Source organism: Lissotriton helveticus, chromosome 5_1 (assembly GCF_964261635.1).
Source record: "Lissotriton helveticus chromosome 5_1, aLisHel1.1, whole genome shotgun sequence".
Lineage (NCBI taxonomy): Eukaryota > Metazoa > Chordata > Amphibia > Caudata > Salamandridae > Lissotriton > Lissotriton helveticus.
The window spans coordinates 2,107,417,067-2,107,440,347 of NC_136065.1; the positions used below are offsets into that span (position 1 = coordinate 2,107,417,067).

At 54.1% G+C, this 23,281-nt stretch overlaps 1 protein-coding gene across 3 annotated transcripts in view; it reads left to right on the plus strand.

Annotated features, from left to right (window-relative positions):
* The window catches only part of CCDC180 (coiled-coil domain containing 180), a 492,398-nt gene that overhangs the window by 307,628 nt on the left and 161,489 nt on the right, over positions 1-23,281 (plus strand). For all 3 annotated transcript variants that reach the window (XM_078646144.1, XM_078646142.1, XM_078646143.1), the window contains exon 25: positions 531-617. In XM_078646144.1, coding sequence (XP_078502270.1) covers positions 531-617 — 87 coding nt within the window. The remainder of the gene's footprint in view (positions 1-530; positions 618-23,281) is intronic.

Here is a 23,281-nt window from a genome sequence, read left to right on the forward strand (position 1 = left end):
CATCAGCGCTGCAAATAGCCGTACCAACACAACTACTAACCATCACACTCCTACAAGTGTGGCAACTTAAACTCTTCCAGGCCACCCAGAGTTATAATAATGGCTTGGGTGGCAGATATTAGTCATTTTTAATGTGTATTGAATTAATAAATATGTTATGTTATGTTATGTTATGTTATGTTATGTTATGTTACAATGTTTTTGTATAGCGCAAATCACCACTGGTCTCTAAGCGCTGTTGTTGTGCTAATATCTAAATTAGACAAACAGTGCCCCCATGTGGCAGACTGTCATAGGTGCTGGTGCAGACAAATAGGCGCCGGTGCCTAGCACTGGAAGCCACCGGCTCAAATTAAGCACAGCTTTATATTGCCGACGCATGCGTCGTGCCCTGAGATCATCTGAGTCCCTACCTGGGCTCAGTGATCTTGGCCTGTGAGGTGCATGATAGACTTCTGAAGCCTGCTCCCTCCCCTTGGCTCTCCTCTTATTCATCCATCATTGAACCCCTCTTCTCTTCTGTTCCCTAGGCCGTGACCCCTAATGATCTGCACCTGTTCATGAAATCTGTTGTGGAAGAGGTGACCCAGCGCTGTAACTACCTAAATTGCCTGCTGGTGAGTGCTCTTTCATGTGGTGGTGGGAGGTGCTCACTGTTTTATTATTCTCTGTACATCTGCTCTGAACCCTTCCCTACATGGCCCACAAAATACACATTGAGGTTCGACATGCTTGAATAGACTGCTAAGTAGTATGTGTGACAGGTGAGGCGTGGGGAGAGTGGGTCACTGTCTCTTTCTAGAGGTGGGCCTTGTCAGGAGTGGGCCACAGTCTATTTCCAAAGACGGGCCTCGTCAAGAGTGGGCCGCTGTCTCTTTCCAAAGATAGGCCTTGTCAAGAGCGGGCCGCTGTCTCTTTCCAAAGACAGGCCTTGTCAAGAGCGGGCCGCTGTCTCCTTCCAAAGACAGGCCTTGTCAGGAGTGGGCCGCTGTCTCTTTCCAAAGACGGGCCTTGTCAAGAGTGGGCCACCCTCTCTTTCCAGAGATGGGCCTTGTCAAGAGTGGGCCACTCTCTCTTTCCAGAGATGCCCATTATAATATAATGGGGTAACCCACAATAGTCCGCGGACCTGGGTAAGGATCGATAAAGACAACAGTGGTCCTAGACTTGATTACAATCGAGTTAATAAAACATTCATTGTTTCAAGAACATATATGCTAAATCATAGCGCCAATAATGTACATCAATTTTCACAAAATGCAAATATAGACACCCTCAAATGACAAAACAGAACCCAAAATCGCTACAAAGGTGATTGTATTTATTTCTCAGCATGTTTTAGTAACAATTCACCATAATCAAATGCTTCACAGGAAAAGGAGGAAGGTTGCTCCAAGGGGAGTGAGAAGGGAAATTGTGCTCGTTAGTGGGACAGATATAGAAGGAGATCAGATATGGAAAAAATTCAGCAAATAGTTCTTATAACATATGTTGTTCTTTAGCAAACCGGCTGCAGTTGTACAATGACACCAGTTCACTAATGGGCCTGTCCTTCACAAGTTGTTACAGATTTTCTTTCTGATTGATTTCCAAATGATGTACAGGGAGGTATCATCTGTAAGCTGGGCATGGTTAGGGTGATATGTCTGGTACAGGCTCACTTAGTGGGTGCATTGTCGACGTTTAGACCCTGGTGCATAGAGGGTAATTTACATCCTTAGCTGGCGGGTCTTCCTCAGGACAGGGGCAGGGAAGGAACCTGTGGAGATGCAAAGTCAGGATACAGCCCCGCGTTCGTAGGTGCGCACTGTAATGGCAGTGTAATTGAGGATTCAATCCGAAGGGTGATGGCTGCAGTGTTTGTCAGACAAAATCATCCAGGGTGAATGAATTGCCCAAAGGATCTTGTTGAGAAGATTCAGGCGCAGCCCAGGGAGTCCATGCTGCTCCACTCGAGTCAGAGTCCTCTGACTTTCCAGAGATGGACCTTGTCAAGAGTGGGCCACTGTCTCTTTCCAAAGACGGGCCTTGTCCACAGTGGGCCACTGTCTCTTTCCAGAGATGGGCCTTGTCAAGAGTGGGTCACTGTGCCTTTCCAGAGATGGGCCTTGTCAAGAGTGGGCCACTGTCTCTTTCCAAAGACGGCCCTTGTCAAGAGTGGGCCACTGTCTCTTTCCAGAGATGGGCCTTGTCAAGAGTGGGCCACTGTCTCTTTCCAAAGACGGCCCTTGTCAAGAGTGGGCCACTGTCTCGTTCCAGAGATGGGCCTTTTCAACAGTGGGCCACTCTCTCTTTCCAAAGACGGGCCTTGTCAAGAGTGGGCCACTGTCTCGTTCCAGAGATGGGCCTTTTCAACAGTGGGCCACTCTGTCTTTCCAAAGACGGGCCTTGTCAAGAGTGGGCCACTCTCTCTTTCCAAAGACTGGCCTTGTCAAGAGTGGGCCACTGTCTCTTTCCAGAGATGGGCCTTGTCAAGAGCGGGCCACTGTCTCTTTCCAAAGACGGGCCTTATCAAGAGTGGGGTGCTGTCTCTTTCGAGAAAGGTTTAGCCATTCGACCATCGCTTAATTTAGAGTGGGCAGCCGAATGGGCAGGTTTTACTCTCCCTCATTGTCTTGAAAAATGTGGTGATAAGAGACAGTAAAGATGTTTATGTGACCCCTGCATCATGGGACACAACTGCCATGGTGTGGGGGTTATTAATGTTTCTATTTTCTAAACCAAAACCCCACATTGGGATTTTTTTTTGAAAAAACAAAAACATATTAAAAGTTTGATGGACAGTGCTGTCATTTTGACGGAGCTGTCCGTCTAACTTTTAATACATTGCTGCCAATGTTAAGAGATGACTGCTGACCTGGGAGACATCTCTGACATCGAAATACAGTTACTCGGTCAGGGAGGTAGAGTATTTTCCTCTGGTGCCCTGACTGAGTAATTACCATACTCTGAAGTCTAAGTCAGGCCCTAATGGTTTCCTTTAGAGTTTGATGGCTTTGGAGAAATGTCTTAGATTTCTGGTTCCCTTTCTCTGCAAAACTCACGGTCCCCCCAGTGCTTAATTTGTTAAACAAATAAGTGCAAGGGCCCTCATCAGGAGACTACTGCTGCTTTCACCACCCATTGCCCCTACCGGCCCCTACCAAGGCAGCTACTAACCATCACAACCTACTAACCTACCAGTGTGACAATTCCAGGCCCCCCAAAGCTATAAGAATAGCTTACTCAGCAGGTAATTGTCATTTTTAAAGTATATTGACTTATTAAACAACTGTTGTTATGCTTATCTCTAAATTAGACAAACAGCGCCACCATGTGGCTGCCTATTATAAGTGCCTGTGTTGCCAATTACGTGCCAGCGCTGAACATCAGTCACCACTGGCTCAAATTAAGCAGCACTCCTCCCTCAATTAGAGTTGAAGGAACTGCAAAGTGACTGCAGGAGGTACCTTCACCAGCAGAAATGTAATGGTGGTGACCCGTCCACTACAGGGACACTGTTTTAGAAGCATTGCGAGGCCCGTCTTAGGTTTCTCCCAATGCATATTTTCCATACTTGGATCAGCCATGTGAATCTTTGAGAGTTTGAAAATTAATCAAAGAGGAATTCAGAGGGGACCAAACAGCAGTCCTCTCGGAATTTAGGGCCTGATTACGATGGTAGAGAGACTGCCACTTACAGGCTGTCGGTGGTGGTCTCCCCACTTTCGTAAGCAAGTTTACTGCTTGCCATATAACAGTGGCGGGCAGATGCGTGAACCGCAGACTGCCAGCTAGCCTTAGAATGGCGGCGGTGCCTGCCAGGCGCAGGCACCGCCAAAGGGATTATGATATCCCTTTCGTCTGTCTGTCAGTGGCGGCTAACCCGCTGTGACCAGGCAGGCGGAAAGGGACTTTGGGGGCCCGTAGCAAGTCCTCTTTACCCCCTGGCCATGAGCTGTGGGGGCACGTATGGTGACCCCCTACATATCCCTGCACCATGTGGCAGGCACCGCCTGATGCCTGTCATGTAGTGCAGGAATATGTCCAGTGTCCCATTTTTGTCTTTCGGCATGTGCTGCAGCCAGCAGCACACGCCATAATAGAAAATATAGGCATTGCGACCGCCATGGTGGCGGTTGCATCGTAATGCCTATGTAGGGACCGCTGACATCCTGTCGGGCAGTACCGTTTCCGTGAGGGTGGCAGGCGGACTAAAGTCTGCCCACCATCCTACTCAGGCCCTTAGTTTGCCAAAAGTGCATCCATCATATCCGCGGATCTGCCTTTGGCTGTGAGTTACCGCCGTGAGGGTGGGGATCTCTGAATCTGGTGTCGGTGTTCTGTTGAGTAGACGGAGACAAAGGCCAAATCGCAAACATCCAAACAGAAAAGGGGGAAGTTTACCATAGTTTAAAGTATTTACTGTAATGTGGGTACATTTCAGACTTCCTGGAGCCCATGAATTTTGCAGATTCCTAGAAGTACTCGCATGCAGTAGACTCCATGTCTACACTTCTGTAAACTAACATGAAATCCAAATGTGCGCTGGCAGCTGGTTGCTAAGAATCCAGAGCAACGCCACTATCAGTGTTGGATTCTCCGTAGCTGTCCGGCTTCAGTCGTGAGTGCTTTCACTCTGAATAAATCTACGAAGAAAACCTACCCGCCTCCCATCCTTCATTTAACAACTTGGCGACGAGCAGGAACTCCTTCCGCACCCACCGCAGAGATCATCATAATCGCCTCAGAGCATTTCCAGCCCCTCGCATCGATACTGCGCAACCACTGTTTGGCTGGTTTGGATGCGGATCGTACTCACAAAAAGCGACCCTTGACCCTGCTCCAGGCAGGTTGCTCCCCACGCCGCAACAGCACCACCTGTTGTGCCCCGCTTTCCTTGCTCGCTGCTGCTACCACTGCCGCGAGTTCGAGGCCCTCCTCCACCAGCAGGCTACCACCTGCGCCTCATCCCTGGTGGCCAGTGGTTGGCTGTAGGTTTGCTTGTATTGCATTGCTGCGTTTTTTTATTGTTTAATTGTTTCGTTTTTTTCCTCCTTTCCCTTGTATTCTGTGCCCTGTGCCCTTTTGTGCCTTCTGTTCCCTTGCCGTTCCTGCCCCTGTTCCTCCCGCTGCTGCGTCCCGTGCGGCCCTGCCCCCACCTGCTTTGTACTGTACTGCTTCTGTTTTATTGTTTAAGTGTTTAGTTTTTCCTTCTTTCCCCTTTGTATTCTGTGCCCTATGCCCTTTTTTGCCTCCGGTTCGCTCGCCGTTCCTGCCCCCGTTCTTCCTGCCCCTGCGTCCCCTTCGCCCCCGCTCGCCCTTTCGTCCTCTCCCTCCTCCCAGCTGCTCCTCAATCCCACCTCCCCTTCTTATGGCGCCCACTGCGCGGTGAAGAAAGCGACCCTTGACCCTGCTCCTGGCAGGTCGCTCCCCACGCCGCAACAGCACCACCTGTTGTGCCTGTGTTTCCTTGCTCGCTGCTGCGAGTTCGCGGCTCTCCTCCACCCGCAGGCTACCACCTGCGCTTCATCCCTGGTGGCCAGTGGTTGGCCGTAGGTTTGCTTGTACTGTATTGCTTCGGTTTTTTATAGTTTAATTGTTTTTTTTTCCCCTCCTTTCCCCTTGTATTCTGTGCCCTATGCCCTTTTTTGCCTTCTGTTCCCTTACCGTTCCTGCCCCCGTTCTTCCCGCCGCTGTGTTCCCTGCGGCCCTACCCCCCCCTGCTTTGTACTGTATTGCTTCTATTTTATTGTTTAGGTGTTTCGCTTTTCCTCCTTTCCCCTTTGTATTCGGTGCCCTTTTTTGCCTTCGGTTCCCTCGCCGTTCCTGCCCCCTTTCTTCCCGCCGCTGCGTTCCCTGCAGCCCCGCCCTGCTCGCCCATTCGTCCACTCCCTCCTCCCAGCTGCTCCTCCCTCCCACCTCCCCTTCTTATGGCTGCCGCTCCACGGCCTCGCAGCGGACGGCGCAGCGGGCGCGCAGCTGGCACGCCTAAGGCAAGCCAGTCTGCGCCCATCCGCACCTGGACCTCACCCAGCGCCAGAACCCCTGGCCCCCGCGAACACCACGACACTGGACACCACTACGATGCCAGCACCCTCCACACACTCATCACCGGACGATCATACACCTGCTTCCTGGCTGCCCCGAAGCGCACCCAAGGACCCTTCCCTGCCGGAACTGCATTATCACCAGCATCTGATCCGCCAAGCCACCCACCGTGAAAGAACGCAACCACCTCAGATGCATCCTTCTCAACACCCGCTCCGCCCACAAACATGCTGTTGAACTCTGGGACCTACTGGACTTATCCTCCCCAGACGTCGCCTTCCTGACGGAGACCTGGATGAACCCCTCCTCGGCACCCGACATCGCCATAGCCATCCTGGACGGTTACAAGATCACCCGCAGGGACCGCACCAACGGAACAGGAAGAGGAATCGCCATCGTCCATAGGAACAGTCTCAGAGTGTCGACCGACACCGACAACACCCTCAGCACCACCAAACACCTGCACTTCCAGATTCACACCGATCCCAACTCCACCTTCAGAAGAACTTTCATCTACAGACCCCCCGAACCCCGGCCACAGTTCAGCGACTTCATCGCTGACTTCGTCAGTACACACGCCCTCGCCTCCACAGACTACATCCTCCTTGGGGACCTGAACTTCCACCTCGAGAACAACGACACCAACTCCACCACCTTGATCGACAACCTCACAAAACCTCGGACTCAGACAGATCGTCACAACACCCACCCACTCTGCCTGCCACACGCTTGACACCATCTTCTTCGCAAGCTCCCACGTCTCCTTCAGTCACTCCACCGAACTCCATTGGACCGTCCATCGCTGCATACACTTCACCTTCTGGAAACCCACCACGCATCACCTACAGATCCCTCGCTGCTGCTGGAGCAAAGTCACCGAAGACCAGCTAACAAACACCCTCGCCCGGAGCCCACCCACTGACCCCGACACTGCCGCCCGCAACCTCAGACAGTTGATTGACGACTGCGCCAACACCCTCACCCCGATCAAGAAACCCTCCAACAGACACACCAGCAAGAAAGCCAGTTGGTTCACCGAGGACCTCCTGGCCTCCCAGCAAACTTGCAGAAAACTAGAGAAGACATGACACTGTGAACCGACACCGGACAACTATGCAGCCCACAAGAACGCCATGCTCCAACACCATCACCTCATCAGATCCGTCAAAAGGGCCTCCTTCAAACACCGCCTAGACGATAAGACACACAACAGCAAAGAGCTCTTCAAAATCGTGAAGGAACTCTCCAACCCCAACTCCAACACTAACGACATCCCACCTTCGCCAAGACCTCTGCGACTCCCTTGCCACCTTCTTCCATCGCAAGATCGCAGACATCCACATCTGAAAGAGACACGTTAGTATTAGATTCCTTACCTTAGAATATCCCCAGGCGTCAGACTGGATCCGGAAATTTTTGCATAGCAGTACCCTTGCGCGTCGGTAGGGGTCGTCTGCGGCTCCGCGTCCGTCGTCGGCGTCGTGGGCGCCGTGATGCGTCGGAGTACTTAGACGCCGCCTCCACGTGCTCACGTCAGTTCTTCTTTTTTCCGCGCCAGCTAGCGCAGATCTGGAAAAAGCAGTAACCCTAGTCAATTTTGACTAACTTTTTGATCCTTTTTGATTGCTATTTCGAAGTCTCTCGACTCCGAAACGGTGCCGATAGGGATGCCCGGCTTCAAGCATTGTGACGATTGCGACCGGCTGATGTCGGTCACGGATCCTCACCGTGTGTGTTTGTCGTGTTTGGGCGTCGACCACGACGACAAGGCCTGCTCCGACTGCCGGGCCCTCTCTTCGAAAGCCAGGCGGGAGCGGTCTCCTAGGCGCCTCGAATTCCGGCAGTCGGCCCGCGCCGTGAGAGGTCCCGATCCCATGGGAGGTCGAGGGACAGGTCGCGGGCCCGGAGCCACCACAGCTCCGAGAGTAGGCCGCACTCCTCCGGGTCGAAGTCGTCGTCAGGTAAGCGGCACAAGAAGTCCAAGCGGCGTCATCGCTCCTCGGACTCCCCCCGACGCTCGCGCGATGCGGCCGGGGGTTCGGGTGACACCACCCACGCGGCTCCGTCGGAGTCGCAGGTGTCGCGTTCAGCCCCATACCCTACGGTCCCTGGGCTGAACGCGACGCCGGAGGAGATCGAGCGCTTCCTCATGGCCATGAGGAAACTCTCTCCTCCGACGGGCTCCGCGGCGCCTCCGGGCCCAGCGGACCCGTCTGGGAGCCCTAGCGGGTCGGCGGCTCCGGCCCCGACGCCGTTGAGTGCTTCGGCCCCGACGCCGCCGATGCCTTCGGGCCCGGCGCCGCAGGTCCCCGTTATCCCGACGCCGCCGGCGCCTTCGGGCCCGGCGCCGAGGGGTCCAGTTGTTCCGACGTCGCCGGCGCCTTCGGGCCCGGCGCCGCAGGACGCCGCTGGCCGTCCTTCGGGATCTGGTTCGTCGCCGGTGGATCTGACGGCCTTCCCGGCGTCGGACCCTCAGGTGTCGCCTCCGGCGCCGTCCTCGGGCGGCGCCGACCCCGGTCCTCCTTCCGTTCCTGTTCGGCCGTCGGGACGGCCCCGTTGGGCGCCGCTCCAGACGCCGTTGGGTGAATTTCACTTTTATGAACAGGCCCCATTGGTTGATGACCCTGAATTTCAGGAGATGGGTGAAGGAGAGGACTGGGAGGGGTCTGAGGACCCTCTGACCAGGGAGTGTCAGTCTCATGAGGACTGGACAGGAGACCTTGGGGAGGCCAGTGGCCTGGACACCTCTCCAGACACTGGGTTTGTCTCCCCTCCTACCGTGGCTTCAGAGGAGGGGGCAACATATAGTGTGGTGCTGATGAGGGCTGCCAAGGCCTTGGGCCTTGAGCTCCCCGTCGCGGCCGTGAGGACTAACCTCCTCACTGAGGTCCTTAAACCGCAGTCAAGCTCGGCCGAGCCTCTGCTGCCCTTTAATGAGGCCTTGACTGACGTTCTTCTGGGCACTTGGTCCAAGCCCGCTACGGGTTCGCCCGTAGATAGGAACGTGGCCAGACGCCACCGCCCAGCCCCGGGCGACCCATGTTTTCTGTCCTCCCACCCTACCCCCGAGAGCCTGGTCATCCAGGCCTCCAATTCCCAAACCGCATTCCCGTCGGCCCCGCCGGATCGGGAATCCAAGAGGTATGACCAGTATGGGAAGAAGATCTTCTCGTCCATTAGTCTAGGCCTGCGGTCTTCCAACACCGCCTGCCTCTTGGGACGTTACACCCACTCTGTGTGGGATAAGGTCGCGGAGGTGCTGCCAGAGTGTCCGTTGGAGGTACGGGCCAAACTCGGCCAAGCCCTTGTGGAGGGCCGGGATGAAGCCAAATATTCCATCCGGTGTGGGCTGGATACCACTGACTCGCTGGGTAGAGCGATGGCAACGACGGTGGCGGTCAGACGCCACGCCTGGCTGAGGTCCGCCAACTTCTCGGCAGATGTCCAGAGCACGCTCATGGACATGCCGTTCGATGGCCGTCGCCTCTTTGGCGACAAGGCAGACCATGCGCTTGAGCGTTTTAAGGACTCCAGGGCTACGGCCAAGTCCTTAGGCCTCTCGGGCCAACGCCAGCTATCGGCTGCCTATCACTCCTTTCGTGGCCACGGAAGGGGTGCGCCCACACGTGCCGCCAGCCACGCGCCACAGGGCAATACCCAACACGGTGGTGGCCGTGGGAACCGCCGTCCAGGCGGTCGGGGGCAGCGGCGAGGTCAGTCCACACCTTCCCCCGCAGCATCCGCCTCAAAACCCTCCTAGTCCGTGCTTTCAGGCCCATGTGACGCCAGTGGGAGGCAGGGTTCGCCATCACCACCTTCACTGGCGCACTGTCACGTCGGACAGGTGGGTGCTGCAGATCGTCCGAAGGGGCTACTCCCTCCCCTTCGAGGCGACTCCTCCAGCCATGCCACCGCAGAACCACCGTGTATCGGGGGATCACTTGCGACTTCTGCAGGAGGAAGTTACGGCCCTCTTGGCCAAGGGGGCCATCGAGCGTGTTCCTGGGCCAGAAGTAGGGTGTGGTTGCTACTCCCACTACTTTCTGGTACCCAAGAAGGGCAAAGGAGGCCTACGCCCTATCTTGGACCTAAGGAACGTCAACGGCTTCCTCCGGAAGGAGAAGTTCAAAATGCTGACTCTGGCTCAGGTTCTGGCTGCCCTGGACCCAGGAGACTGGATGGTAGCGTTGGACTTGCAGGACGCTTACTTTCATATCCCCGTCCTGCCTGCCCACCGGCGCTACCTGCGGTTCATGGTGGGCCACGAGCACTTTCAATTTACCGTGCTCCCCTTCGGCCTTACCAGCGCCCCACGGGTGTTCACAAAGGTGATGGCGGTGGTCGCAGCTCATCTGCGCAGGTTAGGGGTTTCAGTCTTCCCCTACCTCGACGACTGGCTGTTGAAGGCGGGCTCGCCCCCGACAGTCGTCAGCCACCTCCAGACTACGGCAGATCTCATGCACCGGCTGGGGTTCTCCATCAATGTGCCGAAGTCACACCTGTGCCCCTCTCAGAAGCTCCTTTTCATCGGAGCGGTTCTCAACTCGGCGCGGTTTCGGGTTTATCCACCCGAACAGCGGGTCCGGGATATTCAGGCTCTGATTCCCATCTTTCAGCCGTTATCCCGGGTTTCGGTCAGGTTGACGCTGCGGCTTCTGGGGCTGATGGCCTCCTGCATCCTACTGGTGCATCACGCCAGGTGGCGGATGCGGGCTCTGCAGTGGGACCTGAAGTTTCAGTGGGCCCAGCATCAGGGCAACCTATCCGACCACGTCCTGATCTCGGAGGGCACTGCGAGACAGCTGCAGTGGTGGCTCACGGACCGCGATTGGGTCAGCGGCAGATCCCTCTCCCTTCCCCAACCGGAGCACGTAGTTGTGACGGACGCGTCCCTCCAGGGCTGGGGAGGCCACATGGGAGAGGCGGAGATCAGAGGCCTCTGGTCTCCGGCGGAGACCCGGCTCCACATCAACCTGTTGGAGCTCAGGGCGATTCGTCTAGCACTGAAGGCATTCCTCCCCTCTGTCCGGGGGAGTGTAGTGCAGGTGTTCACGGACAACACCACCGCCATGTGGTACTGCAACAAACAAGGCGGGGTGGGGTCGTGGATCCTTTGTCAAGAGGCTCTTCGCCTTTGGCAATGGCTGGAACGCCAGGGCGTGACCCTGGTGGCTCAACACCTGGCGGGTTCTCTGAACGCCAGGGCGGACGAGCTCAGCCGTCGGTGCATGATGGATCACGAATGGCGTCTGAACTCGGACGTGGCGTAAGGCCTCTTTCAGCGATGGGGAGAGCCTTGGTTAGATCTATTCGCCACTGAAGAGAACGCGCAATGTCATCTGTTCTGCGCGTTGGAATTTCCAAGGCGGCACTCGCTCGGAGACGCTTTTCGTTGCGAGTGGAGTTGCGGTCTGTTGTACGCCTTTCCGCCTATACCACTTCTGCCCAGAGTGCTGAAGAAGATCAAGCGCGACCGGGCCCAAGTCATCCTTGTGGCTCCGGACTGGGCGAGAAGGTACTGGTATCCAGAGCTACTCAGTATGTCAGTCGATCCCCCGGTTCGTCTGCCTCTTCGGGAGGACCTTCTGTCGCAGCAGCAGGGGACGGTCCTCCACCCGAACCTGTCCAGTCTCCACCTCCATGCTTGGAGATTGAGCGGCGACAGTTGAGGCCATTTGACTTTCCTCCTGAAGTTTGTAACATCATTCTGGCAGCCAGGCGTCCCTCCACAAAGTCGGTATACGCCTGCAGGTGGAACAGATTTGTGGCATGGTGCACAGCAAAGGCTGTGGATCCTCTTTCTGCCCCTCTTTCTGAGGTTCTTCTCTTCCTTCTTTCTCTTGCCCAGCTACCTTTCTGCCCTTTCCGCCTTTCTCAGGCTACCTGATCAGCCTTCTTTGTTCAAGTCCCCTATTGTAAACAGATTTCTTAAGGGCATCACTCACACGTTTCCTCCTGTTCCGTTTGTGATGCCTCAGTGGGACTTGAACCTGGTTTTAACATTCCTGATGTGCGCTCCCTTTGAGCCACTTCACAACTGTCCTCTTCGCCTTCTGACTTTGAAGACTGCTTTCCTGGTTGCCATCACCTCTGCCAGGAGAGTGAGTGAGCTCCAGGCTCTTTCTTGTACTCCACCTTTCCTTTCCGTCCATCCGGACAAAGTGGTGCTTCGTACCAAACCTTCTTTCCTGCCCAAGGTTGTCACGGCCTTTCACATCGGGCAGTCTATCACCTTGCCAACCTTCTTCCCGCCACCGCATCCCTCTAAAGAGGAAGAGCGGCTCCACCGTCTGGACCCAAAACGTGCGCTCTCATTCTACTTGGACCGCACACGCCAGTTCCGGGTGGATGACCAACTCTTTGTTGGTTACGTGGGCGCGAAGAAGGGGAAAGCGGTGCACAAGAGGACCATTTCCCGGTGGATCATCCTGTGTATCCAGGCATGCTACTCCTTGGCTAGGAAGGAGCCCCCGGTTGGACTGCGGGCTCATTCTACCCGAGCGACGGCAACTACCACTGCCCTGGGCAGGGGTGTGCCCTTACAAGACATCTGTCAGGCAGCTACGTGGGCATCGCTGCACACGTTTGCAAGACACTACTGCCTGGACAGCCAAGTCCGGAGGGATGGCTTCTTTGGCCGTTCCGTCCTCCAGGACTTTCTGGTGTGATTATTGGTTCGCAGACCCACCACCGGGGTTGGTATTGCTGGGGTATCTAATACTAACGTGTCTCTTTCAGATGCACAAGTTACTACTTGTGTAACGATATATCTGTAAGAGACATTAGTTAGTATTAGATTCCTTACCGACCCACCCATCCTCCCCGTTCTGCGAACCAATATCTAGGGTTAGGGTTGTCCCCTTTCAGGGCCCTAGTTTCAATGGCACCAGTGTTGGTTTTTAACATGGCTCTGCGTTTCTGGCGCGGAAAAGCTGTGTCTAAGAACTGACGTCAGCACGCGGAGGCGGCGTCTAAGTACTCCGACGACGTCATCACGACGCCCACGACGCCGACGACGGACGCGGAGCCGCAGACGACGCCTACCGACGCGCAAGGGTACTGCTACGCAAAAATTTCCGGATCCAGTCTGACGCCTGGGGATATTCTAAGGTAAGGAATCTAATACTAACTAATGTCTCTTACAGATATATCGTTACACAAGTAGTAACTTGTGCGACAGCTTCAACGTCACGACCGCCTGACAGCCACTGAGACCCCCGTCCCCACGGCCACCATCCCCACCGATCCCCTGTTCTCCTGGACCAACATAAGCGACGACGACAACACCATCAAAATCTTGAACACCATCCACTCCAGATCTCTGTCAGACCCATGCCCACACCACATCTTCAACAAAGCCAGCACCACCATCGCACCCCATCTCCGGAAAGCCATCAACATCTCCTTCGAGACAGCAACCTTCCCGGAGAGCTCGAAGCACACAGAGATCAATGCCCTACTCAAAAAACCCAAGGCTGACCCCAAGGACCTCAAGAACTTCCGGCCCACCTCCCTGTTCCCTTTCCCAGCAAAGGTCATTGAGAAGACCATCAACAACTGACCCGCTACCTCAAAGAGAACAGCATCCTGGACCCGTCCCAATCCGGGTTCCGCAGCAACCACAGCACCGAAACTGCCCTCATCGCTGCCATCGACGACATCAGGGCCCTGCTGGACAACGGCAAAACCGCTGCCCTCATCCTCCTGGACTTGCAGCCGCCTCCGACACTGTCTTGCACCGCATCCTACTCACACGCCGCTACAACGCTGGGATCCGTGACAAGGCTCTGGACTGGACCACTTCCTTCCTCTCCGGCAGAAGCCAGAGCGTCCGCCTCCCCCCTTTCTGCTCCAAAGCCCCCAAGATCATCTGTGGTGTACCCCAGGGCTCATCCCTCAGCCCGACATTGTTCAACATCTACATGGCACCGCTTGACCACGCCGCCTGAATGCATGACCTCAACATCCTCTCCTACGCCGACGACACCCATTTGATCCTATCCCTCACCAAGGACCCTCTCACCGCCAAAACCAACCTCCACGAAGGAATGAAAGCCATCGCCGAGTGGATGAAGAACAGCCGCCTGAAGCTAAACTCGGACAAGACAGAAGTCCTCATCCTCGGCTCCACCCCCTCTGCCTGGGACGACTCCTGGTGGCCGACCGCACTGGGAACAGCACCAACACCCACTGACCACGCGCGTAACCAGGGGTTCATCCTCTACTCTCTCTATGACAAAGCAGGTCAACGCTGTCTCGTCCTCCTGCTTCAACACCCTCCGCATGCTCCGCAAGATCTACAGGTGGATTCCCACCGAAACAAGAAGAACTGTCACCCAGGCCCTCGTAAGCAGCAGGTGGGACTACGGAAACGCCCTCTACACAGGAGCCTCGGCCAAACTCCTGAAACAACTACAATGCATTCAGAAAGCCTCTGTATGCCTGGTCTTCAACATCCCTCGCCGCAGCCACATCACACCCCACCTGAAAGACATGCACTGGCTCCCCGTCAACAAGAGTATCACCTTTAAGCTCCTCACCCACGCACACAAAGCACTTAACGACACCGGACCATCATACCCCAACAGATGTCTCACCTTCTACAGCCCAAATCTCGTGCGTTTGAGATTTATACTGACCATTAGCCACTCATGCACTTGCTTTCAAATAGCACCTCTAATAAAGCATCCGCTAGATTAGTATGGCTGCTTACTAAACTTCAGGAGTTTCACTTCATCATTAAACGCATTCCTGGAGGAAAAAACTTCAGGGCTGACTCTTTATCAAGGATGTCCTTGAATGAAGCTCCTGAGGTAGCTGATGATATTGAGTGCGTGGTTGCAGCTATTGATGCTATTTCTGAATGTTCACCTCTCTCCAAGAGTGAGTGGAACACAGCAAATGAAAACGGCCCCACACTTACCAAAGTCAAAACTTTTATTACAAACAAATGGCCCTGAGAGCAGAGTTTTATCCTCTGAGCTAAGATCCTTTTGGAAACGTGTCTGATGAGTTATCCCTAGTTATCAATTTGGTCATGCGACATGACTTGTTTGTTCCACCTGAGTCTTCATGCACAGTTATCTTTCAAACTACTCATCAAGGACAATTCGGTGTCACTAAAACTTGCCAAAGGATTAACCCCTTCGCTGCGGGCATAATTCCCCGCACAGCGCCCGCATGCTCATGACGAAAGCATGGTAAAGGTTAAACAGTTTTATTGGTCACCCTCCATTATGTACAGATCAGGAATGAATTGACAGTTGTGCAGAATGTCTCTTATTGAACAAACATTGGAAGACTCTTTGTACTCCTTTGCATCCTGTTCCACTTCCCGAGAATCCTTGGGATAAAGTGGGGTTCGAGTTTTCTGGTCCTTATGAGAATTTGTCCATTGAAAACAAGTATTTGATTTTATTGGTTGATTACAACTGAGAATACTATTAAGTTTTTACAAACTGTATTTGATGTTGAAGGTTTTCCCAAAATTATTGTAACGGACAATGGCTAACATTTTGTTTCACAGAAAATTTGTTCTTTTCTCAAAGTGCACAACATTTCCCATTTCACGGTTGCTTTGTACTCACCCTCCTTTAATGGTTTGGTTGAAAGAGGAAACTGGATCATTAAGGAGGGTATACAAACTGCAATCTCTTCCGGGCAAGACCCTTTGGCTTTCGCTCATAACTCTACTCCACACACAACTACGGGGTTTGCCCCTTTCACTCTTCTTAGAAGAAGAAAGGTTCACACTCATTTAAATCCAAGTTGGCTGTATGAGAAGAACAAGCAGAGTTGTTTTTCTATACATGATTTTACGTTCTTTAAAGAACAGGTCAAAGTCCAACAAGATTCCACGAAAGTACGCTTTGATGCTGGTAAACACTCTGTGGACCAACCTTTGAAAAAATGAGATTGGGTTCTCATTAAAAACCCCAGAAAGGTGGCTAAATGTTGTTCTAAGTTATCCTCACCTATATTGGTAATACAAGTGAGTAGAGGTTCTGCTCTTCTTGACAACAAGGGATGGTGGAACAAAAGGGCACTTGTCAAGGTTACCCTTTTTCAGGCTGATGTTATCAGTAAACATACCACTTCAGAGACAGAACATTGTGACTGGTTTGATTTACGTCAGGACAAAGAGGCCGAGTACTAATGTTGGTTTGGAGCCAGTTACTGTCCAAACTGCTCAGTCTCAGGTCACCGATCTTAGAGATTCACTTGAGGCGTCTTGCAAGAGGGCCTCACGTCTTAGGCAAATTTCTTGTAAATTGAGAGATTATGTATTAGAATACCATCGCTCCGTTTCCCTTTTCCCCTGGTTTCCATGCACTTACCTTGTTGTGCTCACTACCTTCTTGCAATTCATAAGTCACTTGTTCTTGCATGCAACACATGTTCTCATGATGCTTCCTTACAAATGTTTCCAAGTTCATATTTGTTTGCTTTAATGTTTTGTTTAGTTTTCCCTTTTCCCTTCTAAGGGAGGAGATGTTGTAATGTTGTTTTGCTCAATGTGTCGCGTGCTACAACGCAACTCATGGTTATCTTGTGTACATTCGATAAAATTCTGAATGTTGCCGCTCGGTTGCGAAGAATCCATAGCAATGCCACTCTCGGTGTTGGATTCTTCGCAGCTGGCCGGCTTCGGTCATGGGTGCTTACACTCTGAATAAATCTATGAAGAAAACCTACCTGCCTCCCATCCATAATTTAATAGTCTCTCATAAGGAAATACCCATTGATAGTTCATGCCAGCAAGAAAGCCAAATCTGCCTTGGAACGTTTCAAGGAAAGTAAATGTATGGTACACTACTTGGGCCTTGTGGCAACTGCCAAGCAGTTTCCTCACCAGTTTAGGAATTTACAAGGCTACTCTACAGGGTTGGCCTAAAGGCAATGCCAGTCTCTCTAGCTCTGTTGTAATCACTCTAGTCATTTCGCGGCAGGGGATGAGGATCTGCCATACTTACCGCAGGTCACCAAGGCACCACTCCTGTCGGTCCCCGTCCCCTGCTGCAACAGGCTTCATACTCTTTAACCTGCAATTGGGGTGCACACCCACCCTTTAAGAGGCACGATCCAGCACTTTCACCCAAGATTGGTATCCATCATATGCGACAGAGGAGTCATCCACATTGTTAAACATGGCCGCCCCTTCCTCCTTCATCAGAGAAGATCCCTGTCCATTCTAATGCAGGAGGTGCGAGGTTTAACCTCCGAAGTAGTCATTGAGAGGGTTCCAGACTCGGAATAGGGACAGTTTATACTTTCACTATTTCCTCATGCCGAAGAAAGATAGGGGTCTTCGGAGTATCTTAGCCATTCACCATCTTAATATGGAAGGCCAACTTTAAAATACTCATGCTAGCCCAGATTCTGTCTGCCCTGGACCTGGGGGACTAGATTGTATCCTTGGACCTGCATGGCGTGTATTTTCATATACTTGTCCTGTAGTCCCATAGACATTACCTGCGGTTCAAGGCAGGCAGGAGCATTTTCAGTTTGCCATACTTCCATTCAGCTTCACCATTGTCACTCTGGTTTTCATGAATGTGATGGCAGGGGTCACAGACCATCTTTGGAGGTTAGGAATACCAGTTTTCCCCTACCTCAATGACTGGCTGCTGAAGGCGGGCTACTCACTCTATTGTAGACCTCCTACCGATGACAGTAACCTCCTGAGAAGCTGACGTCAAACCTGGCTACTTTTGCAGAGGCTTCCCTTTGTTTGTAGGGGCTGTTTTGGGTACAGTGCAGCTGTTAGACCTGTCAGCCCTAGGCTGGTCTTTCCATGTGTTTTTTTTTGGCCTTGCCTCATTTTTCCCACCTTCTTTTTGTTGGCCCTTAGGTCTTCGGGCACCTTTTCATGGCTAATCCATGTTAGGGTGCAGGTGCTCCCTACTTCAAACATGGCTGCCACTGGCCCCTGCTACTGCAGCGTGGTCTTTTTAGTCAGCACCCTAGTTGCCAGGAGCAGGCTGGATCCCCATACAATGTTGCAATGCCAGCCACCCATCCCTTGTCCATAGGTAGAGTGGGGAAGCTCCTGGAACCTTCCAGAAGGAAGGCGGACCTGATTTTTGCCGCCTTAGAGAATGGTCACCTGACCTGGGCATACTTAAGCAAGGGAGGGAACTTTTTCTAGTCAGTTGGGGCATCACTGACCTGGGGAACCCATGCAGGAGTTTTAGGCGGGAGGGCCTAGTTAGGAACCTATGCTACTGGGAGTGACAGGATTTAGGTGCTGCCTCTTAAGCTGGGTGAGGTGTCCTAGACAAGCCCTCTGATCTGGCCCAGTGGTAGGGCACCCCAGGGTCCATCTGCAGTGACTGAGGAAAAACTCATCAAGCCTTCAACTCATCACCCCCCCCCCCTCTTCCACTTCAAGAAACCAACATCTAAGGGCGCAGAACCATCCACGCGCCAAGAAGCCTACTTTTCTGAGACCAGAGACTGCTGGGAGATCGACCAGGTACTGGACTGTGCTGCCCTGCGCACCCCCCCTGCCTGCAGTGGGCCCTCCTTGCCCCACTGGTCTCCCCCTGACTGAATTGCTTTGTTACCCATCCTGCCTGCAGTCCTTGCCAAGCTGTGTGGAAAGCGCTGTAGCCGGGACCCCCCCTCCCTCTCAAGCGCTGTGTCTGAGACTGCCCACCTGTCAAGTCCTGCTATAAAAGTACCCCTCAAGCGCTTGACCGCCCTCACGCTGAAGCCCCCGCGTGAGCGCTGACTGAACCTGCCCCCTAGTGCTTTGGGATCTGAGCGCGGGCCTGGGGTGACTCACCGCTGCGGCCCGGAGCCGTTGGCGCCCTCCTGTAGCGCCTAGAATTCCCCTCCGGTGGTCGCGGCGTTAGCGCCAGCATTGCATCCCCCCCTCGGCGGCCCCCGTGTGCCAGGAGAGGGCCGCCGGAATCCACCACAGGCCGCGCTGGGCCGAAGTCACCCTGCCTCGCTGTGCCCCGGCGGGCCCTGCGCCGTCATCAAACCCCCCTCGGCGGCCCCCGTATGCCAGGAGAGGGCCGCCGCATCAAGTACACCCGGCCGCACTAGGCCTGAAGCCGTCCCCGGCCTGCAGCACGTGACGGGGGACTCCGGCCTCGTCATTGGCCGCGCCCCCGTCCCTCTGTGCCGCGATTGGTCCCGCGGCCTGGCCCAAGCTGCTCCCTCATTGGCTGACACCGCCGGGCCCCGCTGACGCGGCCCGGTGCCCGAAGAGAGCTGCACCTCATCGCGGAGGGGGCCGCTGAGCTTGATAGCCCCCTCCGGTTGCCCCCAAACGCTGATCCAGCCTCGCCCCGGCGCCGGGGCTACAGAACTGCCCCCGCTTCGCACAGGGTCGGGTGAGGCCCCGGAAGCGCTGGAGCTCTTCCTCCGGCCCCAGAGTCTACGCAAGGGCCCCCGAGGGCCGAAGAGCACAAGGTAACCCCCGGGGAGGAGGGCGGTAGGCCGGGTGAGGCCCGTGGTCGCCCCTCCCCCGGGGTGAACTGAGACTGGGCCCCGTTGGCCCGCACCTTGATGTGCCTTGAGAATCAGGAGGCTTGGGGATAGACACGCTCCCCCCCCTACATCGTTCTGCCTGCCAGTTTCCGGCGTAAAATGTGTATGTCGACGCCCTATTTACAAGCCTGCTAATGTGAGAATGATCTTTTCACTGTACTGAATTTCTTGCAGGGGCGGGCTTCTACATTTCCTGATGGGGCCGAGTTGTGATACTTATTGATTCATTCTAATGCTATTCTGATGATCTGATTTTGGTCGCAAGACTGTTGATATTTACAAGAGGAAATGCTTTTGATTGCTTCCTACAGGTTGATCCATGGTTTATGCAACTGCCTTCTAGCCTGCTGAATAGTTTAACGCGACAGGCTGTGTTCATTGAAGTTTTCAGCTACACTGAGAGTACTTAATGTAATGGGTACCCTTTTACAGGAATTGCATTTTGAATGGTATTCATGAAATGTTTTAATGAGGTACTTTAATGCAATGCTGATGATTTACTAATGCTTTATCTGCTCTGAACTAAATCCTATATAAAAGAGCTTGATTTTCAAACACAGCTACTGGTGTGGTCTCCATTATTGCGTCCCACTTCGTGTCTCCTTGGATGCGTGTGTTGAGTAGCTGCTTTACACATAAGCCCCTGGCCGCCTTCCTGCTCAAGCCAAGCTACCCCCGGAGAACTGGTGGTCCCAGTTCTTACATTGTTGGCGAGCGGTGGGATCTAGGACCTGTAGCTACCTAACACCCTCCAGTGGGACAGAGTGCGCTGCAATTAATTGGACACCTATCGTGCTACAAGCTAACCTAATTGCCCACCACTGTCTAGCCTGCAGCAAAGTGTGTAGGAACCTGTGTTGACCCAGCGTTATTGCCTACGTCCTAGAATTTTTCTTTCAGGTTATCTGGGTCCCCACCTGACAAAAAGGAGTTCCAGCTGGCTGACCTTGATAGGTACACGGTAGTGCAGTTAAGGGAGTTTTGTCAGGGGATGGGGGTGCCTGTGGGGACGAGAGCTGTAAAAGAAGAGCTCCATACCGCCTTGAGGGCATTCCCAAGGGCCCACCCAGGGGAGAGAGAGGATGAGGAACAGGTCACACACGGGGAGGCGGACACTCACGAAGACCCAGGCCTACTCAACATTGACATGTCAGACAATGTATTGCCAGGAAGAAGTTCCGTGGCAGGGAGTAGTGTATCTAGGGGGAGTGTGGCGTCGCAGGAGTACGAGGACAGGAGGGAGGAGAGGCGATTGAAGTGGGAGCTTGCCAAGTTAGAGCACGAGAGGGAGAGAGAAAGGGAAGATAAGAAGCTGGCTTTAGAGAGAGAAAGACTAGCTATGGAGGAAAGGAAACTGGCGCACGAGCTTCAGCTCAAGGAAATGGAGCTGAGAGCATTACAGTTGGGTGCGCCAGGAAGTCCGAATGGTGGCAGCATACCCGAGGCTCATCAGGAGCCCAGATTCTGGTTACCTAAGGAGGTGATAGCGAGCTACACCAAGGGGGATGACATTGCCAGGTGGTTGGAGGCATATGAAGTGGGCTTGACTGCCCATGGGGTGCCTGAGAAACACTTGGGAGGTGGTTTGTAAATGTAAATGTAAATGTAGTTGAGCTTATATAGCGCACAGCTACCCGAGGTCGGTTTCCCGGCGCTTGCTTAGGGAACCCTTCCTGGTATTCCCCTGTGAGATAGCAGGGTATCCACAAGGTGAAAGTCAGGCATCCCGCCGCGAGGGGCCATTGTGGAGATTAAGCAAGCTATTGCCCAGAGTCGCAGAGTGTGAACCCGTGAGTCGAGGAGGCACCGGGGCGAGAATTATCGAGTCCGTGGAATTTTTAGCCCAAGACCCCGCCGAGGCGGGGAATTGAACCCTGGTCCAGGACCGATCTCAGCTTCCGGGTCTGCTGCTTCTAACCCCTGAGCCACACTGTACCGGTATATACCTCCGGACGTCAGGGACTCACTCCTGTATTTGGACAAGGCAGACCAGTTTAGGTATTCCCCCATGAAGGAGGCGCTTATCAAACATTTTGGCCTCACCCCCGAGAGGTATCGCCAGAGGTTCCGTGGCAGCCATAAGCTATTCCACGCAGAATTGGGTGGATTTTTTTGAGTATGCCCGTAAGGCTCTGGATGGTCGGGTGCGTGGCAGCGGGGTGCGTGATTTTGAGGGTCTGTATAACCTTTTTTTGAGAGAGCACCTCCTGGATAAGTGTTTTCCGGAGCTGCGCCAACATCTGGTGGACCGTAAGCTTACTGATCCCCGTGAGCTTGCGGAGGAGGCGGATACTTGGGTTAGCACCCGGGTGTCACACAAGGCCCCCGGGGGACACGGCCGGAAAGGCAGACAGGGCGGCTCTCAGAAGAAAGAGGGTGGAGATAAAAGACCTGAGTTCTCACGAGGCCCACAAACTAGACAGTTTGGGAAAGGAGTAGGTACCCCATCTCAGAACCGTTTCCCAAAACCCACTTACCCTGACAACAGTCAGCAGCCAAAAGTGGTCCGGTGCTATGAGTGCGGAGAGTTCGGACACTACAAGGGAGATCCCCAGTGTCGCAAACGACCCCCAGCCCCCACTGGTGGCAAGAGTCCCAGGGTGGCTAGCGTAGCGCTTGGGATGGAGCTGCCCCCAGATAGGGAAGGGGAGTGGACAGGCCTGACCCTGGTTTCACTTGGGGATAGAGAGATGGTCCCAGTGACGCCCTTACCATCAAATACTGCTAAGTACCAGCAGAGGGTGAAGGTCAATGGGGAGGAGGTGGACGCTCTGAGGGCCAGCATGACCACCGTAGTGAGGCGGCTGGTGTCCCCTGAGCAAGATGTTCCCGATGTGTACCATCCGGCCGTGTTGGCTGACGGCAGTATGAGCTACTATCCGGTGGCTCAAGTTCCCTTTGAGTGGGGAGGAGTGTCAGGCCCGTTGAGAGTTGCGATCAGCCCTGCCTTGCCTGTGGACTGTCTGCTCGGTAATGACCTCGAACATACCGCCTGGAAGGAAGTGGAGTTTAAGGCCCACACGGAGATGCTGGGATTACCAGGGTGGACTTGCGTAGTCACGTGGTCCATGGCTGCCCGGCAAGAAGCTCAACCCAGGTTGGAGCCTGAAACAACGGCCCAACCCACTGCCGGTCCAGAGGAGAGTGTTGTGGAGGACACACCCCGTGTGATGGATGGGGAGCCCGCAGAGGTAACCCCGGAGTCCGTGGAGGTGGATGTCGTTCCCGTGGGGGACTTGCCGACTCTTGCCGAGTGGCATGTGGAAGGAGGGCCTACCTGGGAGGAATTCTGTCGGGCGCAGAAGGAGTGCCCCACGCTTGAAGGCATGCGGCGACAGGCTGAAGCCCAAGCGTCGAACAAGGAGACCGGCAGCTATCACGTGTATTGGGAGGATGGCCTCCTGTACAGTGAGCCAAGGGTTCCGGTGCATGGGTCCTCGAGGGCCTTAGTGGTCCCCCAGTGTTACCGGGCCTTTTTGATGGAACTGGCGCATGAGATACCTCTAGCCGGACACCTGGGCCAGGACAAGACCTTTGTGAGGCTAGTGTCACACTTTTATTGGCCAAGGATGAGAGTTGCCTCTGACACCTATTGCAAGACCTGTAAGACTTGCAAGGCCAGTGGCAAGACGGGGACCAAATTGAAGGCCCCATTGGAACCGCTCCCGGTGGTCGGGACTCCTTTTGAACGGGTCGGAATCGACATCGTTGGGCCATTGGACCCTCCGACCTCTGCGGGACATCGGTTCAT